Source organism: Rhododendron vialii, chromosome 4a, assembly GCF_030253575.1.
Source record: "Rhododendron vialii isolate Sample 1 chromosome 4a, ASM3025357v1".
In the NCBI taxonomy this organism is placed as follows: domain Eukaryota; kingdom Viridiplantae; phylum Streptophyta; class Magnoliopsida; order Ericales; family Ericaceae; genus Rhododendron; species Rhododendron vialii.
In genome coordinates, this window is record NC_080560.1 from 18804344 (window position 1) to 18825776 (window position 21433).

Sequence of the window (21433 nt, forward strand, 5' to 3'; positions counted from 1 at the left end):
TATATATATATATATATATATATATATATATATATATATCGGTGGAATATGGAAGAAACAGGTGAAAGGTATGGTGAGTCAGTTCGTCGCAACTTCGGTCCGTACGCATTCGGATTTCAGTCTTCGAAAAATCCCAAAAATTCAACACAGACTAATAATAATTTAAGGGTCATCGTGGCGGTGTCGGATTTTTAAGGTAAAATCCCAACGTTGAGTAACTCATATAGTGTGTCGGGTTCCTATTCGGACCACGTGACTAAACTACTACTTTTTTTCTTTTTTCTTTTTTTTTTAAAAGAAAAGTCAGGATTTTACACTTGGCGAGGGTCATTGTCTTACTGGAGTGGTAGATGGGTTGGTGTTCCCATCCGTCTTGTCGGACGAGCACTGAGCTTATAGCGTGCGGAGAGACCGCTAGGTATAGGAACAAGTCCTCCTAGTCCCGAGGCGTGACGAGGAGTGGGGCCTCGGAAAGGTAAGTCTTCATTTGCTGAGGGCTCGATCATAGTCTTCTGTCCAATAAAAACTTCGTCGGCTGCCCTTTAAGAGGGCGAAGAATGGCTGAAATTTGTCGGAGGAGCGACTGATGAATTGATTCAGGACGGCGGCCATGCCTGTTAGACGTTGAACATCCCTCTTGTTGTGGGGAGCCGAGAGTTTCTCAATGGCAAGTAGTTGAGCGGGGTTGGCTTTAATACCTCGTCAAAAAATGAGGTGACTAAGAAATTTACCGGAGCTGACACCGAAGGCATACTTCTCGACATTGAGGTGGAGCTTGTGCTTTTTGAGGATTTCGACGGCTTCGGCGAGGTGGGTCAGGTGATTACCGACGAGCATGCTTTTGACCACCACATCGTCAATGTAAGCCATCATGGTGTCGCCTAGTAAACGCTCAAATATCTTGGTTATCATTCGTTGAAAAATGGCCTCGGCGTTCTTCCGGCCGAAGGGCATACGTGCATAACGAGATATTCGAAGATTCCATGGGGGGTGATGAAGGCCGTGTTTTCGACATCTCTTTTGCTCATGGCAATCTGATGGTAGCTTCGGTAGGCATCCATAAAACTGAGTCGGTCATGGTCGGCTGTGGCGTCGACGAGCTGGTCAATCTGCGGAAGGGGGAAGAAGTCCTTCGGGCAGGCATCATTGAGATTGGAATAATCGACGCAGACCCGCCAACCACCTGGGGTACTGCACTTCTCGGATGACCTTCGCATTTAGAAGCCGATTGACCTTTTCAATGACAGCTTCGGAATGGACCGGGGAGGATCACCTTGCTCTTTGCACAATTGGGCGTTTGGCTCGATCAATGTTGAGCTCGTGATAGATAAATGATGGATCGACCCCAGGCATATCATCCAGGATCTATGCTAATACTTCTATGTTCTTGTTGAGGAAGTCAACCATCTCGTTCCATTCGGTATGACTAAGTCAGGAACCAACAAGGAAAAACGGGAACCGTCTTTGGTGATTGGGATGGTGACGAGGTCTTCTATTGCTTTCTCGTCGGCCGGTCTGCCGACGTTGTCCAAAATTGGGACCTCGGGAACCTCAATGAGTTTGACCCGGGAAGTCTGCTTACTACTTTGGACCGAGTTGACATAACACCTTTTGGCCGCGGTTTGATCTCCATACAAGTCCTCATGGCGTCCATTAGCGCCAATGAAGCAGACCACCTGGTGATAAGTGGAGGTGATAGGCTTCTGTTTATGGAGCCAGGTGCGCCCGCCAATTACGTTGTAAGGGCTAGGAACATCGACCACCACAAAACTCCATGTCAAGGACCATCGATCTAGCACGGACGGGAAGAGTGATCATGCCAAGGGGCCATACCGGAGCCCCGTTGAACCCGATGAGAGGGACTTTAGACGGATGGAGGTCGGTGTCTGAGATCTTCAAATCATTGAACAGAGAATAGTACATAGCTCGGCCGAGCTGCCTTGGTCCTCGAGGATGGCCGAACGTTAAAGGTTCCAATGCGTAGCGTGACCACGAGGGCGTCATTATGCTAGAGCTGGACACGGTCGAGGTCTTTCTCGGTAAAGGTGATGGTCCACTTGGAGCCATTGTCGGTTCTGGCTCACTTTGGCTCAGGACCGGCCAACATGACCTATTTGAAAAAAGAGGCGCCATTCAGCTTGGTACAGATGATACGAGCGGCTTCAGAGTTCAGAGGGCCATGGATAACATGGTTCATTTGAACTTCTTCTTCGGTATGATTTTCGGCACACTGTGCTCGAGCCCCGATCTTCTCGTGGTCAATGAAGTTACCGAGATGGCCTTCTACGATAAGCTGCTCCAAGTAGGCCTTGAAGGGCTTGCAGGCAATGGTAAAGTGACATTGCTCGTTGTGGTAACTGCATCGGACGATAGGGTTCTTGATTTTCCCGTTCTCGGTGCCGAGTTTTTGGTTCGAGAAGGAGAAGAAAGGCTGATCTTTCACTTGGTCGATAATTCGGTAGATATGAGTGGTAAAGACGGCGTTGAAGTTGCTTGGCTTCAGTCCTTTCCTCGGGGACTGCTTGGTGTTGTTGACCTGCTTTTTAGGGGTTAAAATAGGTACGGGAGCTAGAGTAGCCACCGAGGCAGACGTTGTCTTTGAGCTCGTGGGCTTCCCAATGCCCCTCTCAGCTTTGGATTCGATGAGTTGGCACCAGCCCTCGATGCGAGCCATGAGGTCTTTCATGGAGTTGGGCTTGTGGCAGGCAAGGTCGTCATAGACCTGCTCGTCCTGGGAAGTGAGACCGAGCTTGAATCCTCAGGCCGAGATGACACTGTCACAGCCTTCTATTTCATTGAACAACTCCCAGTAGCGACTGGCGTACTGGTGGAGCGTTTCATCGTTTCGTTTATTGAGGGTGAGGAGGGAATTCATCTCCTTCTCGTGCTTGTTGCTCGTGACGAATTGAGCCATGAAGGCATCGTAGAGGGAGTCAAACGAGGAGATTGACCGGGTGGGGAGCTGGTTAAACCATATGAGGCCCAGGTTCCTGAGGCTAGCAGGGAAAACCTTGCACAAGAAGGCATCGTCCGAAGGTTCGTTTAGGAGGAACAGAGACATGACAAGTTTGTATTATACCAGATGAGTGCACGCCTCGGTCTTGCCATCATACTTGGCAAATTTAGGATGGGTAAATCCCTTTTGGGGGGGGGGGGGTGATTGAGTCGATCTCTCTTGTGAAAGGAGAGGTCGTGAGTCTTTCGAGTCTGGTGCCGCTATGAGGTCGGATCGAATGGTCTGAACTGTCTGGATGCTCGATCGTTGTACGCTTCTTCGGGACAAGCTGATCCAACCTTTCATACTCCTTTCTCTTCGGGACGACGTTTGCCGACTTCTGGTCGGAGCATTCGTGGCGGTCTTTTCGGTAGCTATCTCGAGGGAAGGCTCAAGGCATTCGGTGACTGGGCTTCTGTTACAGGTGTCTTTAGGGTGTGAGATGATAGGGCTTTTGGCTCAGCCATTTTTCAGACGCTTGTGTATCTCTTGGTCTGGAACTCCAGGAGGCCGTTATCTTCCTTGGCAGCCCTTGCAAAGCTAGGGGTGGATTCACGTTGCCCCTTACCAATTCGAACCGAATGAGTGGAGGAGGCAGAGACGCTTCCTGCTTCGAGCCTCTCAAAGGCGGATGGTTTCCCTCAAAATTGCTTAGGAGAACGAGAATGTTCACTATGGCACGCACCCCTTTCGGTTCGACCACCCTTCTCACCTGGTGGCTCAAGATGGTCTTTGACTGAGGGCCAAGGTCGGTGCTCCATCAGGTGGCTTCCTTCGGGACTGCGGGGAGGGCTATGATGGCTTCTTCTTCCGCCACGGCTCCCAGAGGAATGAGATAGGGAGATCTGGAGGAGATGCTTGATCTCCGCCAACTCGTCCCGGACGTGCTTGTCTCATTCTACGACCGTTGTTAGGTCGTCGATCTTCCGCTCCAGGTGGCTGATGTAGGTGTGGAGTTCGAAGGATGGGCATGCGTTTGGTGTCGATGTTCCGGCCCTGATTTCGACGGACATGTGGGTTTTCCCCTGGGCGTTGGCTCCACCAGAGACCAGGTTATGGTCCCCGAGATTGCCGAGCTCGAGGGTGGTGTCACTAGGATATAGATGTTTAACCACCACCATCATCGATAGAGGAAACTTGAACGGAGTTCTTATGAAAGAAGGAAATGAACGTTTTGAGAAAGCGGCTAGGTCCTCAGCAGAGTCGCCAATCGTAGGGGTTCGGATTGAACGGGACCTTGACCATGGTTTAGGTTAGGTTCCTTCCTCCGCGGCTCCGCGCTCCTGCTGCTGGACCTGCAATAAGTCACTAGGGCTGGAGTAGCCCAGTGACCCTCTGACGATCAAGTTAGATCTCAGGGTAAGAATGTAGGTCTAGGGTTAGGGCATAACGGGATACCTCTCCAAGTGAGTATCTATTTGTATTTATAGACCTAGGTTTACTTGGCCTCCAAGCTAGCACGTGGAGGGTACGCTTGGGTAATCGTCTCGGGTGACGTCATATGTGACGAGTGGGGCAAAGCGGTTACGGAGCACATGGTCAAATCTGATCCTAATGATTACGCTTGCCGGACAATCCTCATGGGCCCCATCTAGCGTAACTACCTCTCTTAGGCGGCTTCAGGAACACCAGAACAGATACACTCCATGCTGTTGATAGTTACCGAAGAAGGCACAGAGGTCTTATCATCAAGCGCTAAACCGAACAGTAGGTCGGGACCATTAACTTTTACCAAGTTGCGGGTCAGACCCTCAAGGGGCATTGGTTCAAACCATTTGACAAGGTTACCGAGACGGTAACCGAGGCCACCACAAAAACAGTGGAAGAAAAGAACGCGGAAAGGTGTTAGATAGTGGGCTGGGGCTTTGAACATGTGGCATGGGACGTACTATGGGAGTATGGACGTGGAAGTCAATTGGCATGGGAGTGTTTTTTTTTTTTTTTTTTGTTTCCATCAGGTATTTTCAGTAATTGGCATGTGAGTATTTTTTAGGTTTTAGAAATTAAAAAAATTTAGGATTGGAAAATTAGATTGCGGCTCAAAAGTATTTGTATAGATTATTGATTAAATGACGATTGCTATTGCTATAGATTGATTAACCCGTTCAATGCATGGAACAATGTTTTCATGCCTTAATTTGTATAGAATATGTATTGATATTGATTGATTCACATGTTCAATGTACGGGACAATGGTCATGATTTTGACCAACCCTAAAAAACTTTTGAATCTAACTATATTTGTGTGTGTGTGTGTGTGTGCATGTGTGTGTGTGTGTGTGTGTGTATGTGTATATATATATATATATAGAGAGAGAGAGAGAGAGAGAGAGAGAGAGAGAGAGAGGAGTACGTTGCAAATGATCTTTTCTTATCATTTATGTAGCTTACCAAACCAAACCTAGTCTTGTGCCCTAATCAATTGGGGTTAGTTACATGAATCTTCTTCTCTTTTTTTTTATTGTGGAGTTCTGTGTGGAGCTACCTCTTCACTTAGATTTAGTAAGCCCAAGTCATTCCGTATCATGGTATCCAAAAGTAGTTTTGGTCTTCCTCTTTGCCTAACCCGACTCCACTATTATCATGTCACTCTTCTTTACTACTGCATCTCCAAGTCTACGATAAATTTATCCAAACCACCTTAATGTATTTCTAATCAACTTATCCTGTATAGGTACAACTTCTATCATCTCAAGAATAGTTTCATTTCTAATTCTATAACACCAAGTATTACCGCACATCTATCTCAACTTCCTCATTTAAGCTACACTTATCTAGGGTTGTTTGTGGTTCAGTTTTGGGCCGATTAGTTCGATTCCTAGGTGGATTTGTATGCACCAAGTTGTTGTTTTCTCCATCTGCAACCATCCGTGAGTGTTATACGGTTCGGTTGGTTGGTTTGCGGTATAGGCAGTTCTGCTTGATCGGTTTGGGCGGATTTGTAAAAACCTAAGTACTTCAAAAAAATCTAAAAAGCTTTCAAAACTTTGCATTTGTAAAAATGTTACATTACTCAAGTAACATTTTTTAAAATAAAGCACGTTTATATGTACTCTAAAAAGTTCTTTGAAACCGAAAAATTAGAGAGCAAAACACATACATTCATACTTACCTCATCCACCACCCATCCGTGAGCGTTGTTCGGTCAGATCGATTCGGTTGTAGTTTGGGTAGATTTAAGCCTGTAATTTATTTTTTATAAATACCAAAAATTTAAAAAGTAAAGTAGCACAATAAAACATCATATCACTCTGTATTGCCCCAAGACGAGCCAATAGCTTTTTTTATTGATATAACGTTGAAATTTCTATGTCCATAACAAGTAGTATGCTATATGGAGTACTGTCGAATTTACCAGTACTATTTTGGTGGGGCTAATAGTTTATTATGAGGAGCTTAACTCTTTCTCACATTTTTTTATTTTTTACTTTGGGCAGATCAAGTGGTTTGAGCAGATTGGGCGGATCCAATCTGCACCTAATCAGCTCGCAGCGGATTGTTGTTTTTTTCCATCTACATCCATCCATCACATACCTCGGTTTGGTTCACGAACAGATCGGTTCGGGTAGATTGGTCGGTTTCGACGGTTCAGTTGATTCGCTGGACAACCCTTCACTTGTTACTTTTTGATTGGCCAACACTCTGTCCTGTATAGCATCGTTAGTCGGATATGAGTTCTATAAAATTGTTCTTTCAATTTGTTAGATATCCTTCGATCGCACAATACACCAAAAGCGGCTCTCCACTTGAGTCACCCATCTTGAATCCTATGTGATGCAGATTGGGTTGCGTCTACGTTTCTGGATCAATTGGACCAAGCATAGCCCAAACTATATTGGAGGTGGTGTAGCAGTGACAGATTAACCCATGCGCCATAAGGTTGAAGCGGAATGGCCCAATACTCATTCTCCTTCGGAAGATGACCAAAGACGCTTTTACGGCCGTTCGAAGTTATTTAGCCTTTCGAAAGGGCAATTTTGCTGTTTATAGTGATATTTGATTTGGTTATAACTGTTAGTAGGAAACTCTGTTTTAGTTGTCGTCTGTTTTGGCAATCTTATATTTCTTTATAGTTTTCATTTTCGTAGTCAAATTAGAATTTTTCTTTTTTGGCAATTTTTGTCCTTCTTTCAGTTAAGACATGATTTGCCTTCCTATTTTGTCTAGGGTTTCTACGGACCTATAAGGGTTATTGTAAGCCTTAGGGCGAGACAGTTTTTGATATTTATGAATGAAAATTGAGATATATCTCTATCTGTTTTTGTGTTTCAAAGGGATAATATTTAACATAGACAAGTTCGTGATCTCTTCTTGGAATTAGTTTTGTAAAAGAAAGCTCCGCTGCATCACTATGGGTTACATGGTTGGTAATCTCTCCATCTCACTAAAAATTGAACATAAGTAATGCTCACTTTAAGAGTTAATTTCTCGTTTATTTTCCAACACAAACACCTTTGTGAGTACTGTTTGCCAAAAAAGAAACCACCCTGTTGTGACTGCCAGCCGCTGGCATAATTAATATTGGCTATGCTATTTGTGCTAGGTTGGTACTAGGTGTTGCAATTTTTAATGTCTGAATGTGTTATGTTCAGTGAACTTGGAGAGAGAGAGAGAGAGAGAGAGAGAGAGAGAGAGATGTAACAGTACTACTACAAATGAGAATCGCAATATCACCAAACAGATGATAAAACAGAGCAGTAAATACTCGTACTCGATCCTAGCTAGACACCAGGACTGTGACTCAAATCTGGAGAGAGTCACCAATTGTTATTCATGCATATGTGTACATCATGCATATGTGTACATATGCTTTCTCTCTCTAGCTATATTGCTAAATAGATACGTACTCCGCACCTCCATCAACCTCACTGCACCCTGCAACAAAACAAGTTATCAAACATAGAGTTAGCTATATAGTTTGGTCCAATTCGTAATTGAATGAAAAACATACTCCTATAGAACTACCAACACTATTTTCTTAGCACTGCCAACACTAGTGGGAGATACAGTACCATGAGAGAGTGATAGTAAGGGCTCATTTGGCTTTAAAAGTCAAACAGTAACTCTTTTTTTTTTGGTCTCTATTCAAATTTTTTGCACTTGTTAATTTTGCGTTAAAATTTTGTGACTTATTGATTCGTCTCGGTGAGAGAAATCAGAAAAATAAATTTTTTTGGTCGAAACTCATAATTTAAAAAAAAAAAAAGAACAAGTAAAACAAGTTGTCTTATTTTTGTCTTTATTCAAAAAATTATGAGTTTCGATCAATTTTTTTTACTTTTCCGATTTTTTTTGTCGAGACGAATCAATAAGTCACAAAAATTTGAGGCAAAACAAACAAATGCAAAAAAAATTCAAATAAAGAAAAAAAATAAGTCACCTTATTTTTCAATCCAAACCCACCCTAATAACCACATCATTGCCCCTCTAATGAAATAATAATTTTTTTGTTTTGATGTTAATAACAATTTATTAAAACATACTTTGAATAAGTCCTAAAATTATACTATTTTTTAAAATAATTACATCTTCGTGTGGATTATCTGGTCATGAATCGGCTAATATAAATGGTAAGTACCGAAAAATAGCCACAAAAGGGGACATTCCAGTTGCTCTCCCACTCCCCACGGCTAAAAAATACAGCTTTTCTAATATGAATTTGATATCCATAAGATCAAAATATATCGATTTTATAGTATCATGGTTGTCCAATATTTATGAGAGAGAGAGAGAGAGAGAGAGTGAGTGTGTACTTGGAGCAGTCAGTGGAAGGGCTGATCTGGTAAGGAAGGCTGAGACCACATTTACCGGGGAGGCTAGCAGCGAGACCGTAGTTGAGACCAGATATCCCCCCAGCAGCAGACTTTAGGCACCTGCACGCGGTCTGGCGGTCAGGTGTGGTCTTAGCCGCGTTGTTTAGGGATTTAACGCCGTTGCAGCAGGGCGCCGGCACTGCCCCACCGCTGCCCCTCAGGTAGCTGATGCATGGGGAAAGGCTCGACACCACCTGGCCGCACGATATCGCCGCCTCCGCGTGGGGTGCAGCCACCACCATGCACATTAGCACCACCACACAGGCCACCTTGTTCACCATTTTTTCTGAGAACCTAGCGAGTTTTTGAAAGAACTATAAAATGGAACTCTTTGGTAAGAGAAGTGTGTGTGGTAAAGTTCTATTGGGGGGTGTTTATATAAAAGTGGCCAGGGGGCCGGGCGGTAAAGAAAATTATTAGGTACTCCCGTGCGTAAATGTTCTCGATGACATTATCTATATCACACCTGTTATCCCTCTTATCTCTCAAATGCTAATGTTACATATACCTATCTTTTTCCTTTTTTTTGTTTTGCCAATATTGTACACATTAATGGGGGTTATGTTAGTCCACGGAGAAGTTTAGAGGCTGTTCATAGCTCTGAACTTCAAACTGTCTTTCACGGGGCTCGAATCATGCATCCACTGAGGGAGGCGTACCAACTGAGCTAAGAGCTAATGGTTACATACCTATCTTAGTGGTAGGAGATATGGTTACCGGGATAAGTGTTCCTAGTTTGTAGGGCATGGGTTGTGGGAGGTTATATACCCTTGATTTTGTGTGTGTGTATATATATATATATATATATATATATATATATATATATATATATAAAACCTTTGGGTATATCACTATCGAGTAGTTGAATTTTTATCAAATCTTGTATTGTCCTAAATCAGAGCGAATTGGAGGTCTTCCACCCATCCTCGAAGTGAGACTCTTATCTCCTCTAATTCTATTTTGTAATTTTTGTTACTTGTCCGACTATCCATATCATGTTACCACTAGTCAACTACTAATATTTTAGTTAAAATAAATACAAAATAATTTTAAGAAAATATATAGGTACGTAGTAACAGCTAAACAAAGTTTCACCTGTAAAATGAGTGATTACATTATTGAGTGAGTGTGGCACATGAAAGTGCCAGAGACTCTTGAATAATTACTTGAAGAGAATAAGATAGTGATGATCCTGTGAGATAATACAATTTTTTTTTTTATTACAATAATCAGGTGTCGCAGCAGCTCAGTAGCTTACGTGTATCTTGATTAATCTTGAAATTCTCTGAAGTTAACGAAGGACAAATCAACAATGACCCCTATATACCTGGAAGGTTTCAAATCAGAGACTTGAAGACAGAGCAAATCGACCCTTAAATCTCAAACCTTGATTGATTAACTGGCATGGAGGAATCCTTATATTACTTTATGGCCCGTTATAGGGTAGCTAGTATAATTAACAACGTGAAGGTATCATTAACCAATTAGCTAGAAGATTTCACATTGGATTGTCGACCACGGGATAGTTGGGTTAGTGGAAGAAAAGACTCCCAAGTCCATTTGAGATGGGTTTTTTTTTTTTTTTTTTCCAAAGCGAATTTAATATGGATTTCAAGTGAAACTGTGAAAGCTTTGAGGACAGTTGGTAGTTGGGCTTAATTGAATGTTTTGATGCTCATGATTAACTTCCTTTTAAAGTTCCACCCAAAAAAAAATAAAAAAAACTTCAATAACGACATCTTAGAGACGGGTCAAACAATTTAATGGCCTAAATGAAAACAGTTACCTACACGCACTCTCCAGTCATCTTCTAGAATCAAACAGAGTAAGGAGAGAGAAACTTACTTCTGTTTCGTTCCAAATACTTTAGGATGCGCGCGATTGAGCGCCGTAAATTTTATTTACGAATTATTCTTAAAAAAGTTTGAATAGAAAAAGTAACACAGTTAAAGTACAATTTTCTTGCCTTCCTATTAATTGTCTTTGGTTGCTCCTCATTTGAAATGCTTTTTTCCTCATAATCGGCTATTCAGATCAAGCTACACACACGCCAAAACTAATTACGAAGTTTTAAAGACTAGTGTTTGCTCGTGCCTACGGCACTACGCATCCCGATTAAAATTGCCCGTGCCTACGGTATTTGCTAGTTAGTGGCTCAAACACTAAATCGATTCATTAGTGTGTAGTATGTGATCCTCTTCTTAGTGGCATGAAATAGAATTACCTGTGCTTACGGCACTCCCCCAACTAAACCTTTAAGCTAGCTACAAAGAATTATCAATTTGATTATGGAATTCCAATAAATACCAGGTAAAAAGTTAAAACTAAGCAGCAACAAACATAAGTATATTTCCAATAGAAAGATGGGATTTCGTCAAATATGAGTAGAAACACCATCATATCATATAGAAGCAAATTAGTAGTAGAAAAACACTCAATATTGAGCAGAAATGTACACCATCAGCATCAAAGATCTTCACAGCACCCTGACAAATTCACTCATTTCATATATAGTGAAGTAACAAATTCAATTTCTTTAAAATTGGTTTTTGAATACAGTCAATCTAATCATAGATTCTGCCATCTTACTTTTTCATATGTAGAGAAAAAAATACAAATCGATAAGGACCCACCAGATATAATGATGCTAACAAAATATAAATTTAGTGGTCCCTCTCTAGCACCACTAAGGTAGTTTAGGACCTTCTATCGATCAAGGTTCGATTTCTTGGAGTCAAGCCACAGGAAAGTAATTCATTGTGAATACCATAGTTCTGGCGCCGTAGATGGTTTGCCTTTGTTTGGATAAAAAAGTTGGCCCGAACATCCCTGACTGTCGAACTAAAAACATAATGAAGTGAAGCAAGAACTTATTCAAAGAGAAGTTACCAAAAAAAGAAAAAAAAAGTTGTTTAAAGGGAAAGAAATGCAAAATGGCCTTTGCTCCCTAAGCTACACTGCTCACGTTTGGACCTCTTGTTGTAGCATTCTTGCTTTGTTTTTTCTTTCTTTAAGACATGTATATGCAAATTTTTTTGAAAATCAAAACCTTGCAAAAATTGTGAATCACAGCCCCCTTTAAATGGTTAGGTCCTCTTGTAAAGAGAACATGCGCAACCCACAGGGACCAAGGCTCATGCCCTTCATTAAAAAGGAGAAGAGAAGCGAACCCATGCCTTTGGTGTTTCAGATTTTTGGAAAAAAAGATTGGGCAAAGGCAAAGTCCAGCCCTGCCATGCACAAAGGCGTTTGTATATGCATGTCTCGTTTCAAAGTCAAAACCTTGCAATAACCCCCTTCACCATTTACCATTCCAGAGTTCTACAGTAGTTTCCCAATTGATAAACAACAGAATGTTAAAATAAAATCAAAGCAGGAAAGTTAAAAAAAATATTGGCAGAATACAAAAATTACCGATCGAGCACAGTTGAGAAATGAGCACATCAATCAATTTATATCCAAGTACCCATTAAAAAAAGGACTTACCTTGCTATTTGATACTCCCTCCGTCCCTTTTTAATTGTCCTGCTTCGTAACTCCAACTTATTAAAAAGATATCATCATTACACCTTTCACATCAATTTTTTCCTCCACTTTCCCTACTTACCCATCATCATTACACTTTTACTCACTAATTTTTCAGAATGAAATCTACTTTTAGGGACAAAATAGACAATTCACCAACTTTTACCCCCTTAACTTTATAAAATGGACATTTATTAAGGGATAGCCCAAAATGAAATACTGGACACAAAAAAAGAGACGGAGGGAGTAATACTTATCAAAACCAGAGAATCAGAGATGTTAGGCAAATCAAAAAACATGAGTGGGGTTTCAAAATTTGAGTCTTGGGACTGCCTTTTGCTGAGAGAGAAAGTGAGTGGGATTTCAAACATGGACCGGTGTGGCGATCCGAAGTTCCAGCGTGCACGGCGATGGGAACAGAAGAAAACGGAGAAGACGGAGGTTTGGAATTTGAAATAAATCTGAACCCCTAAAAATAAGCGTGAAAGGTAAAAGGGGATGACAGTTGTGTGATTTAGGTGAAAACCGTGGGCACTTAACCGAGAAGTAGGAGGATGCACTACAACCTTTGGATCAAATGAATCTGAACCGTTCCAACAACTTGTTCCCACACCCTTCTGTTTTATAATAGAGATTACATGTATCTGGTTTAGATTTGACGAGATTTGTAGCATTATAAAGCTTCTCGTGCCCAGGGAGTTGGTGTGCATCCGATTTCCACCTTGTTTCCTTCTCCGAATTCTGACTTTTAAGTCCGGGAATTAATTTTAGTTTCAAATTTTACAGTAAAGGTTTCAGCACCAATTATATATACAAATAACATATCCCATCCTACACAACCCTGATACTAGTAGGTTTAAATTTTTTATAACCCAATTCTAGGTCTGTCAATGGGCCCGATCCGATTCGGATCACACAAATCCGAATCTGATAAGACTCGAATCTGATCCGAATTCGATTGGACTCGAATTCGATAGTGGTAATCCGGATCCGAATCCGAAAAATTCGGATCCAATCCGAAAATCCGAATCCGATCGGAAAACTTTTTACTTCAAAAATTTTAGCCAAAAAAAATATTTTTTTCAAAAAAAAATTATTTTCCAAAAAAAATTCAAAAAATAAAAAATAAAAAAATAACTTCTTAGGGGGTGTTTGGTAATCTTTCCAGTTTTCAATTTTTTATTTTTATTTTTAAAACTCGAAGTAGAATCAGGTTTACGTTTTTATAAAAACAAAAATAAGAAACATGTTTGGTAATATAATTTCTGTAAACATTAGAAATTAAAACAACGTAAAATGCCAGTGTCCGAGTGAAGTGTTTTCGCGACTGTACGTGATTGTAGAATTTTTTTCCCATATAATTCACTTCGATCATATACCCCTGCGCAAGAGAGGAGAGAGAGGGGGAGATGGTCGTATAAGGACACAGACAAACACGTGGTGTCAATGGAAAATGAGAAATTTTTTTGACGCCGAGCGGATATATCCTACGTCGTGCCTGCTCAGCACATCTAAGCCGTCTAAAAGTATTTTGGACGGTTCTAATTTTCAACTTAGTTATTAGTACTTCGGTGAAAAAATTAAACTCTTTCCTTAATTTTTTTAAAATTCAAACTATTCAAAACACTTTTAAATAGCCCATATGCGCCGAACAAGCACCCTAGAGTACCCACGCGAGACCATGGAAAAGGGTAGTGAATAGTGATGATAAGTAAAAAATGAATAAATAATGGAGAAGGGCTGCAAAAGGTGTTAAAGTTGGTAAGTCCCAGGAGTATTTTGTGAGGAGGTGGATCAAAAGTTGTGCAAGAGGCTGAAGAGCCACCGAGATTTGACGCACGCGGAGAAAATTGAGCTGCCGGTTTTAGATTTGAAAACAGGGGAAAACACAAAACACCTTTCTGATGTTTCCACAATTTTCTAAAACTATGGCACGTTTTTGAAAAACGCAAAAAACAATAACAGGTTTAAACAACATGTTTTCTGTTTTAGTTTTGAAAAAAGTAAAAACATAAACTAAAAACTGAAAACAAAAAGGTTGCCAAACACATCCTTAAACATTTTTTTTTCAAAATAAAAAATTTACAGTTATTTTTAAAAAATTAAAAATAAAATTTCGGATCGGATTGATAACGGATTTAATCCGATCTGATCCGTATTTGGATTACCAGATTCGGATTATCAGATCAACGTTATTGAATTTTTCGGATCGGATTCGGATCAAATCCAGTCTATTGACAGGCCTGCCCAATTTATAACTCATTTCGAGCTCGATCCGTACACGAGCTCTGTGTACAAGGGTTGGTCTGGTGGCCCATTAAGACATGAGACATAAAAGTTTTTCTATTTAAGGTCTCATATTCAAAACTTTCTAAGTGTGTTATGAAACTAATTTACAGTCAGTCCAGTCCATTCCTGACATATATTTAAAAAAGGTCCAAATAAGTCGAACATAAAGTCACTACAAATAGTGAAAATTGGTCCTTTTTAAATTCATTTATAGTAGTGATCAGCATTTTAGGGCTTTTAGTGATAATTTCGTTAAGAAGAACAAATAATTCAAATAATTTGACGTGACCTTACAAAATGTCTAAAAAATTACAAAAAAACAGTAACAGTAACATCGAACAATTATTCAATCATACCTAGCTAGGCCTCTTATTTCTAGATCACCCATGGAGATATAAAGGTGTGGGGTACGGATGCACTATACAGATAGATCAGTACCATTAACTTCATGATGACATGAAAAAGGCAAATACGGAGTAGTTTCTAAACGTAAATATTTTATTTTATATATTACCTAAAAGGAACTTCCCTGAAAGATGGACCCCCGGCCACCTTTAAAGCCAGTACTTGAACCCATAGTTATTGAGTCCGTTCTGTACCGGTCGGTACCTACCGTTTTGACGAAGAATCGGCACCCTAATCTCCCAATTTCGTTTCGGTTCTAATACCGGTCCTTACCGGACTTTTCGGGAAATATCGGCCGGTATCGGGATACCGAAAATTCCTGCTAAAATTTTGCCGAGTGTATTTTTTTTTTTTTTTTACGTTACGTTATTCTTTTTTGGTCCCAAAGAAAAAAGTTTCAGGATTTTTTTTCAAAAAAAATAAAAAAATGTTTTTCAAAATTTTAGCAAAACATGGGCTTAACCATAATACGTGTGCGAGACTCAGATCCCGGATTTGCACCCCCCTTTGGGCACGAATAACCTGGGACGCGCACCCGGTTAATTGGATTCCGAATCAATTTTTTCAAATTGCCTTCGGCCACGGCACATTTTTTCGAGCGCGCGAGACCTCTCATTGGGTCCTCATTCACAAGTTTACTAGTGTGCAAAGTCATTTAAAGTGGAAAGAGAGTTTCGTAACTAAGTAATGTGGGACTAGAGATATTTTATGATGAATTGTATAATATGGGGGATTTTTTTGAAATTATAATTATATATAATTATTATATGTTGTAGCTGCAGTAAATTTAAAACGGTACCCGGTACTTGACCGGTACCGGTATGTACCGTACCAGTAAAAAAATCGGTACTCTGTCCGAAACGGTATTCAGAACTATGCTTGAACCAATCGAATTAAGTCTGAAAATCAATGAATTTTACTTGGATTACCTTACATATTTACACTACACGTTACATTATATTTTATGTGGAATCTATTTCGGATCTCACAAAAATTTAAAAAAATTATTCATAAATTCTGAAATATTGTTTTATGAGGTCCTGTAAAAAATCACTTCCAATAGATATTGGTAAGTATTACTTCTTGATTCGTAAGAATAAAACTGCTCAACTGCGCAGTTTTGTCACTACAATCTAGAAATAATACTTACCGATATCCGTTAGAGCTGAATTTTAACAAACCTCATAAAATAATATTTAAAAATTTATTGATATTTTTGTTAAATTTTTGTAAGATTTAAAATGAATTCCACATAAAATATAATATGACTATGTAGTATAAAAAAATAGTGTACCTATCTTTAGTGATTAGATATAAGGCCATCCACAGTGGTATAACCAAAAGACAATTGTTGTTAAAGTTAACAATATTTGTGCAAAAAATGGCTCACAATGGTATAATCAAACTTAGCAACATCCTTAGAAATAATCAAATTTTGGGATTTGGATAACCAAAACTAGAAACCTTTTTCAATAATCAAAATTTGTGAACCCCACACTACATAAGTTAACTAATTTCAAAAATTATATACACATGTATTTCAACTACTATTTTATTCTTCACTTCAACCACAAACTGTTTCTCTTTCTTTTCCTCCAAAAGTGAAGTTCATATTTTTCGATCATCTATAATTTAACTCATCGTTGCTGGATTAAGGTATTTTACTATTCTTTTACGTTTCTATTTTAGGCTGCATTCTTTTGAATTTAACTTAAACTTAACTTAAATCTGGAAATTATCTTTATTTGAATTTTTTTCGCATTTTTTAGTTTTGCGCCAAACTTTTATAGGTTATTGATTCGTCTCAACGAGAGGAATCGGGAAAAATATTTATTTATTTTTACTTTTACCCAATTATTTTGATAAATAATCACTTTTTAGCCCAAAAAAATTGATTTTTTCGACTAAAAAGTGGTTATTCATTTTTTTGTTCCTCCTCCTATGGTTGAGTAAACAAAGAACCTTGCAAAAAAAAAGAAAAAAAGAGGAAGAACCTTGCATTCTTTTCCAAATTTAAGAACACATCTGATTTTTTTATTTTTTTTGAAAGATTAAGAGAGTAGTAGATTTGTGATATAGGCTATAGGAATAGGAAGAAAAAAAATCAGCGTTATTTTGATAGATAACACTAGGAAGAACACCATATATTCGATATATTATTGCCCAAAAAAAAAACGTAATGGAGGAAAGTGAATGGTGGGAAACAAAAGGGGGGAGAGAGATTGTGTGAAATTGTAGTGGACCCCTTATTTTGGTTATGGACTAAAAGTGACCATTGTGAACCTCAACATTGTTAAGCTTAGCCATCTCTTAAGTGAATAATCAAAAGCTGATGTGTCAACTTTTGGTTATCCATTTTTGATTATACCGCTGTGGATGGCCTAAGTCTCTTTCGATGGTACGTACGTGGGCATGTGATGATCACAAAAATAGCCATTGAATTATTAGCGGAATTGTCGCTTTCCATTGTGCCCCTATTTTCGAAGAACTTTTAATTCCATGTCTGTACGGTCTGGTCTGGCCATGTGCATGGTCTCGCCTGAAAAATGTGGGTTCCAACTTGCAAGTGATAAAAGTTTGTACGTACGACTCTGGGCCGGGTAGTTGGGCTGACTTGAATATCTTAACGCTCCTCTCAATTTCAATTCAGAAAACCTAGGTACCGACGAGTTTTTCACCGAAATGGTACCGACGATTTTGTCGAGCTATCTCCTGCCACCGGATGGCCAATTCGAGCTGTCTAAAAATTCTGAAAAACAAACGAGGGGGCTCAAGCGGGAATAAACGACATCCAATGTGTGTAGGGTACTTGATCCAAACATCTTATTTTTCGTGTATATAGGTACTATACTATATAGCAAGGCTCATTTCAATTTTGTAGTGGGTGAACAATCCACTACTTTAATTCATTGAATAGCCTCTGCAATCTCTTGTAAACTAACTTACTAGCATCCCGTTAATGTATACAATATTAAAAAAAAAAAAAAACTGCAGCACATGAAAAAAGAAATACTTTCTAGAAGTAGATTGTTACCAAAATTAAGGAATTAACTTCCATTGAAGTAGTAGCTTTCTATGTTGCCCTGTATTTTCCAATGAACTTTTGGTTCCACGTACGACATATATTAGGCCATTTGGCTAACTCGTTTTAAATTGGGAGAAGACTATGGTACACAAAGTATATCGTATATTTAAATTAAGACAATTTGTGATTTTCATTATGCTGATTTTTGATTTTCTAATGCATATTTATGATGCTAGTTACGACTTGTACTTTAAAATTTATCTGTTAAACAGGTCGTTAGCAAGTTATCCAAAATTGAAAAATGTTGTTATTATGTAACCACAATTATTCGTACCAAAATCCATAATGCTTGTAGTCCAACCAAATATATATGTACAATATCAAATATTATATAATGTTGTCCACAAATGTTATAATAATACCATAAATTGGGATTATTTTACCTCAATGAGTCGTATAAAAAATTCTTTAACTCATATAATATTTCGTAACAAAATCAAAATATGTCGTACCAAAATCAACGATTGTTATACCTAAGAAAAAAATATTTGTAAAATATCACAAATTATATAAAATAACCACAATTGTTATGATAACATCTAAAATTGTCATTTTCTTACCACAATGTGTCGTATCAAAGAAAACATATATAAATACCACAAATTATATAGAAAGCCACAATTTTTATGACAATACCATAAATTGACATTTTCTTACCACAATGTGTCGTACCAAAAAAAAATTGATTAAAATATTCCGTAATAAGACCAAAATATGTCGTACCACGATCAACAATAGTTATATCCAAGCAAAATATATGTCTAAAATACCACAAATTCAGTAATATAACCAAATTTGTTATGACAAAATCATAAATTGACGTTTTCATACCCACACGTTTCATATAAAAAAATTCAATCAGAATGTTTAATTAACGATAGTTATAATTGGCAAAATACCATACCATAATTAAATAATATAACCACAATTGTTATAATAAAAACATAAAGTGGCGTTACCTTACCACAATCTGTCTTATATATATTTTTTGTGATGATATATTCCATAACAAAATGAAAATATGTCTTACAAAAATCCACAATAGTTATACCGAAGCAAAATATATACATAAATTAAATACCACATATTTACTAAAATAATTACAAATATTATAACAATTGGGGGGGGGGGTGGTGGTGTGTGGTTTGTTTCCATATTCTAGTAGCTAACGAGTTAGGAGTTGTCATAAATGGTCATTGCCTTAACATAATGTGTTGTACGAAATTTAACCTAATTATTTTCAATTCTCGCCACATAATTTTTTCAAAATTTAAAATTTTCACCATAGTATCTTCATTTTCAATTCCTTCCACACTATTTTTTTCAAATTTTAATTTTTTCCTACACAATACCTCAATAATTTAAACTAAAAATGAAGTTCTCGCTCAAAATTTTCATCCAAGAAATTCACCAAAAAGTAAATACTATATCCAAATTTTTGAATACAAATACAAGTTGTGGCAGGACAAATGTCTATTTTGGTATGACATATTTTAATTGTGGTACGATATATTTTAGAACTAAAAATGAAGTTCTAACTTGTTAATTGTGGTCCGACATATTTTAGTCTTACAACGAAATAATTGAATAAATTTCTTTTGGTATGACAAATTGTGGTAAAAAAATTTCAATTTTTTGTTGTCATAACAATCGTGGTTATGTTATTTAATTTGTGATATTTTAGACATGTATCTTGCTTGGGTATAATAATTATTGATTATGGTATGATATATTTTGGTATTGTATCTGGTATCTCTTGATCGATTTCTTTTGGTATGACACATTATGGTAAGAAAATGCTAAGTGATTCTGGAGAATCTAAGGTGGTGTTCCGGTTTTGTAAAAAAAGAACTTTTTGAAAAAGAAGGCAATTTCAAGCTCAAAAATCATGTGTTTACATAAATAATTTTCCTACCAATATGGATCTTGTTTGATAGATCTCATTAAGATCTTTTAAACGAGGCAAAAAAAATTGAAAAAATATTTTTCATTTTTATTATATTTGAGTTTGAAATTACCTCCGTTTGAAAAAAAGTTAACTTTTTAAAAAGTGGAACACCTTCTAAATTGCTTCTTTCCGCATTTCCGGGTAAGTCTTGTGTACAAGAAGAGGATGTGTGTACGGCGATTTTGACGGACCCGGGGGCCCGGGGGCACAGGACCCTGCCGAGCGGCACCCCTGCCGAGCGGGTGCCGAGCGGCCAATCCGGCCGTTCATCTCGGAATCAACGGCCCGAATCGAAACATCTTTTTCCTTTTCTTTTTCTTTTTTTTTTAAATCCGTTCGGTACCTTTACATCCGGGCCATCCAAAACACTTTTGGACGGCCGAGATGCGCTCGGCACCGCTGCCAAGCACCTCTGCTTGGCAGCATCTCCCAATCCGGGCACAGGAACCCTTACCCACACTCTGCAAACGGCAGCGTTTTGATTAAATAAAAAATTTCAACCACCAATTTGCAATCCTATAAAGCAGAAACGTGATTATAAGAGCCTTAGAGACAAAATTTGATTATGTCTCTTTAAAATAATATGATCAGAATAGTAAGATCTTCACATCCGTTCAAACAAATTAAAAATTGGACCACTTAATTTTTTAATCATATTTTTTAATATATAAACGGTCTAAAAAAATTATTGCTCAAATTTTCACTCCGATTGAATCGGAAGAAAGATCTTGTTATTCTTGTCATATTATTCTAAAAGGTTATAATTTATTTTTATCTCTAGAGCTTTCATAATCACACTTATACTCCATAAGGTCTTAATAAAGAATATATACTTAATATGAGAGCCCTAAAGATAAAAATGAATTACCATCCTTTAGAATAATATGATAAGAATAACAAGATCTTTGTACCGATTCAATTGGAGTGAAAATTTGAGCAATAAAGTGAAAATTTGAGCAATAATTTTTTTAGATCGTTTATATATTAAAAAATATGGTTAAAAAATTAAGTGGTCCAATTTTTAATTTGTTTGAACGGGTGTGAAGATCTTACTATTTTGATCATATTATTCTAAAGAGACATAATCAAATTTTGTCTCTAAGGCTCTCATAATCACGTTTCTGCTCCATAGCATTGCAAATTGGTGGTTGAAATTTTTTATTTAATCAAAACGCTGCCGTTTGCAGAGTGTGGGTAGGGGCTCCTGTGCCCCCCGGGCAGCAGGGCCCCCGGGTCCGATTTTGACCGTTGAAACCCTAACTCCACCCCTTTCCCTGTAACACCTCCACCGGCGGCCATCGACGGCTGGTCTTTCCTCACCCCCTCATTTCCCATAAACGGGTCTCTCCTCCTACGTCTCTCATCCTCGTACT

At 38.4% G+C, this 21433-nt stretch overlaps 1 protein-coding gene and 1 long non-coding RNA gene across 2 annotated transcripts; one reads left to right on the forward strand and one right to left on the reverse strand.

Moving 5' to 3' along the window:
• Positions 1 to 6955: 6955 nt before the first annotated feature.
• On the forward strand, positions 6956 to 9111 carry LOC131322448 (uncharacterized). Its single transcript, XR_009198844.1, has 2 exons — positions 6956 to 7549; positions 7607 to 9111. It is a non-coding gene; the product is annotated as an uncharacterized LOC131322448 (long non-coding RNA).
• Positions 7643 to 9539, reverse strand: LOC131322447 (non-specific lipid-transfer protein 1-like). Its single transcript, XM_058353768.1, has 2 exons — positions 8749 to 9539; positions 7643 to 7870 (listed from the first exon to the last, which is right to left on the reverse strand). Exons 1-2 carry the CDS (start codon positions 9087 to 9089, stop codon positions 7861 to 7863), a joined length of 351 nt encoding a protein of 116 aa, XP_058209751.1. The 5' UTR covers positions 9090 to 9539; the 3' UTR covers positions 7643 to 7860.
• Positions 9540 to 21433: the final 11894 nt, after the last annotated feature.

Coding starts and splice junctions, on each gene's coding strand:
- LOC131322447 (XM_058353768.1), bottom strand. CDS start 9,089: ATGGTGAACAAGGTGGCCTGTGTGGTGGTGCTAATGTGCATGGTGGTG.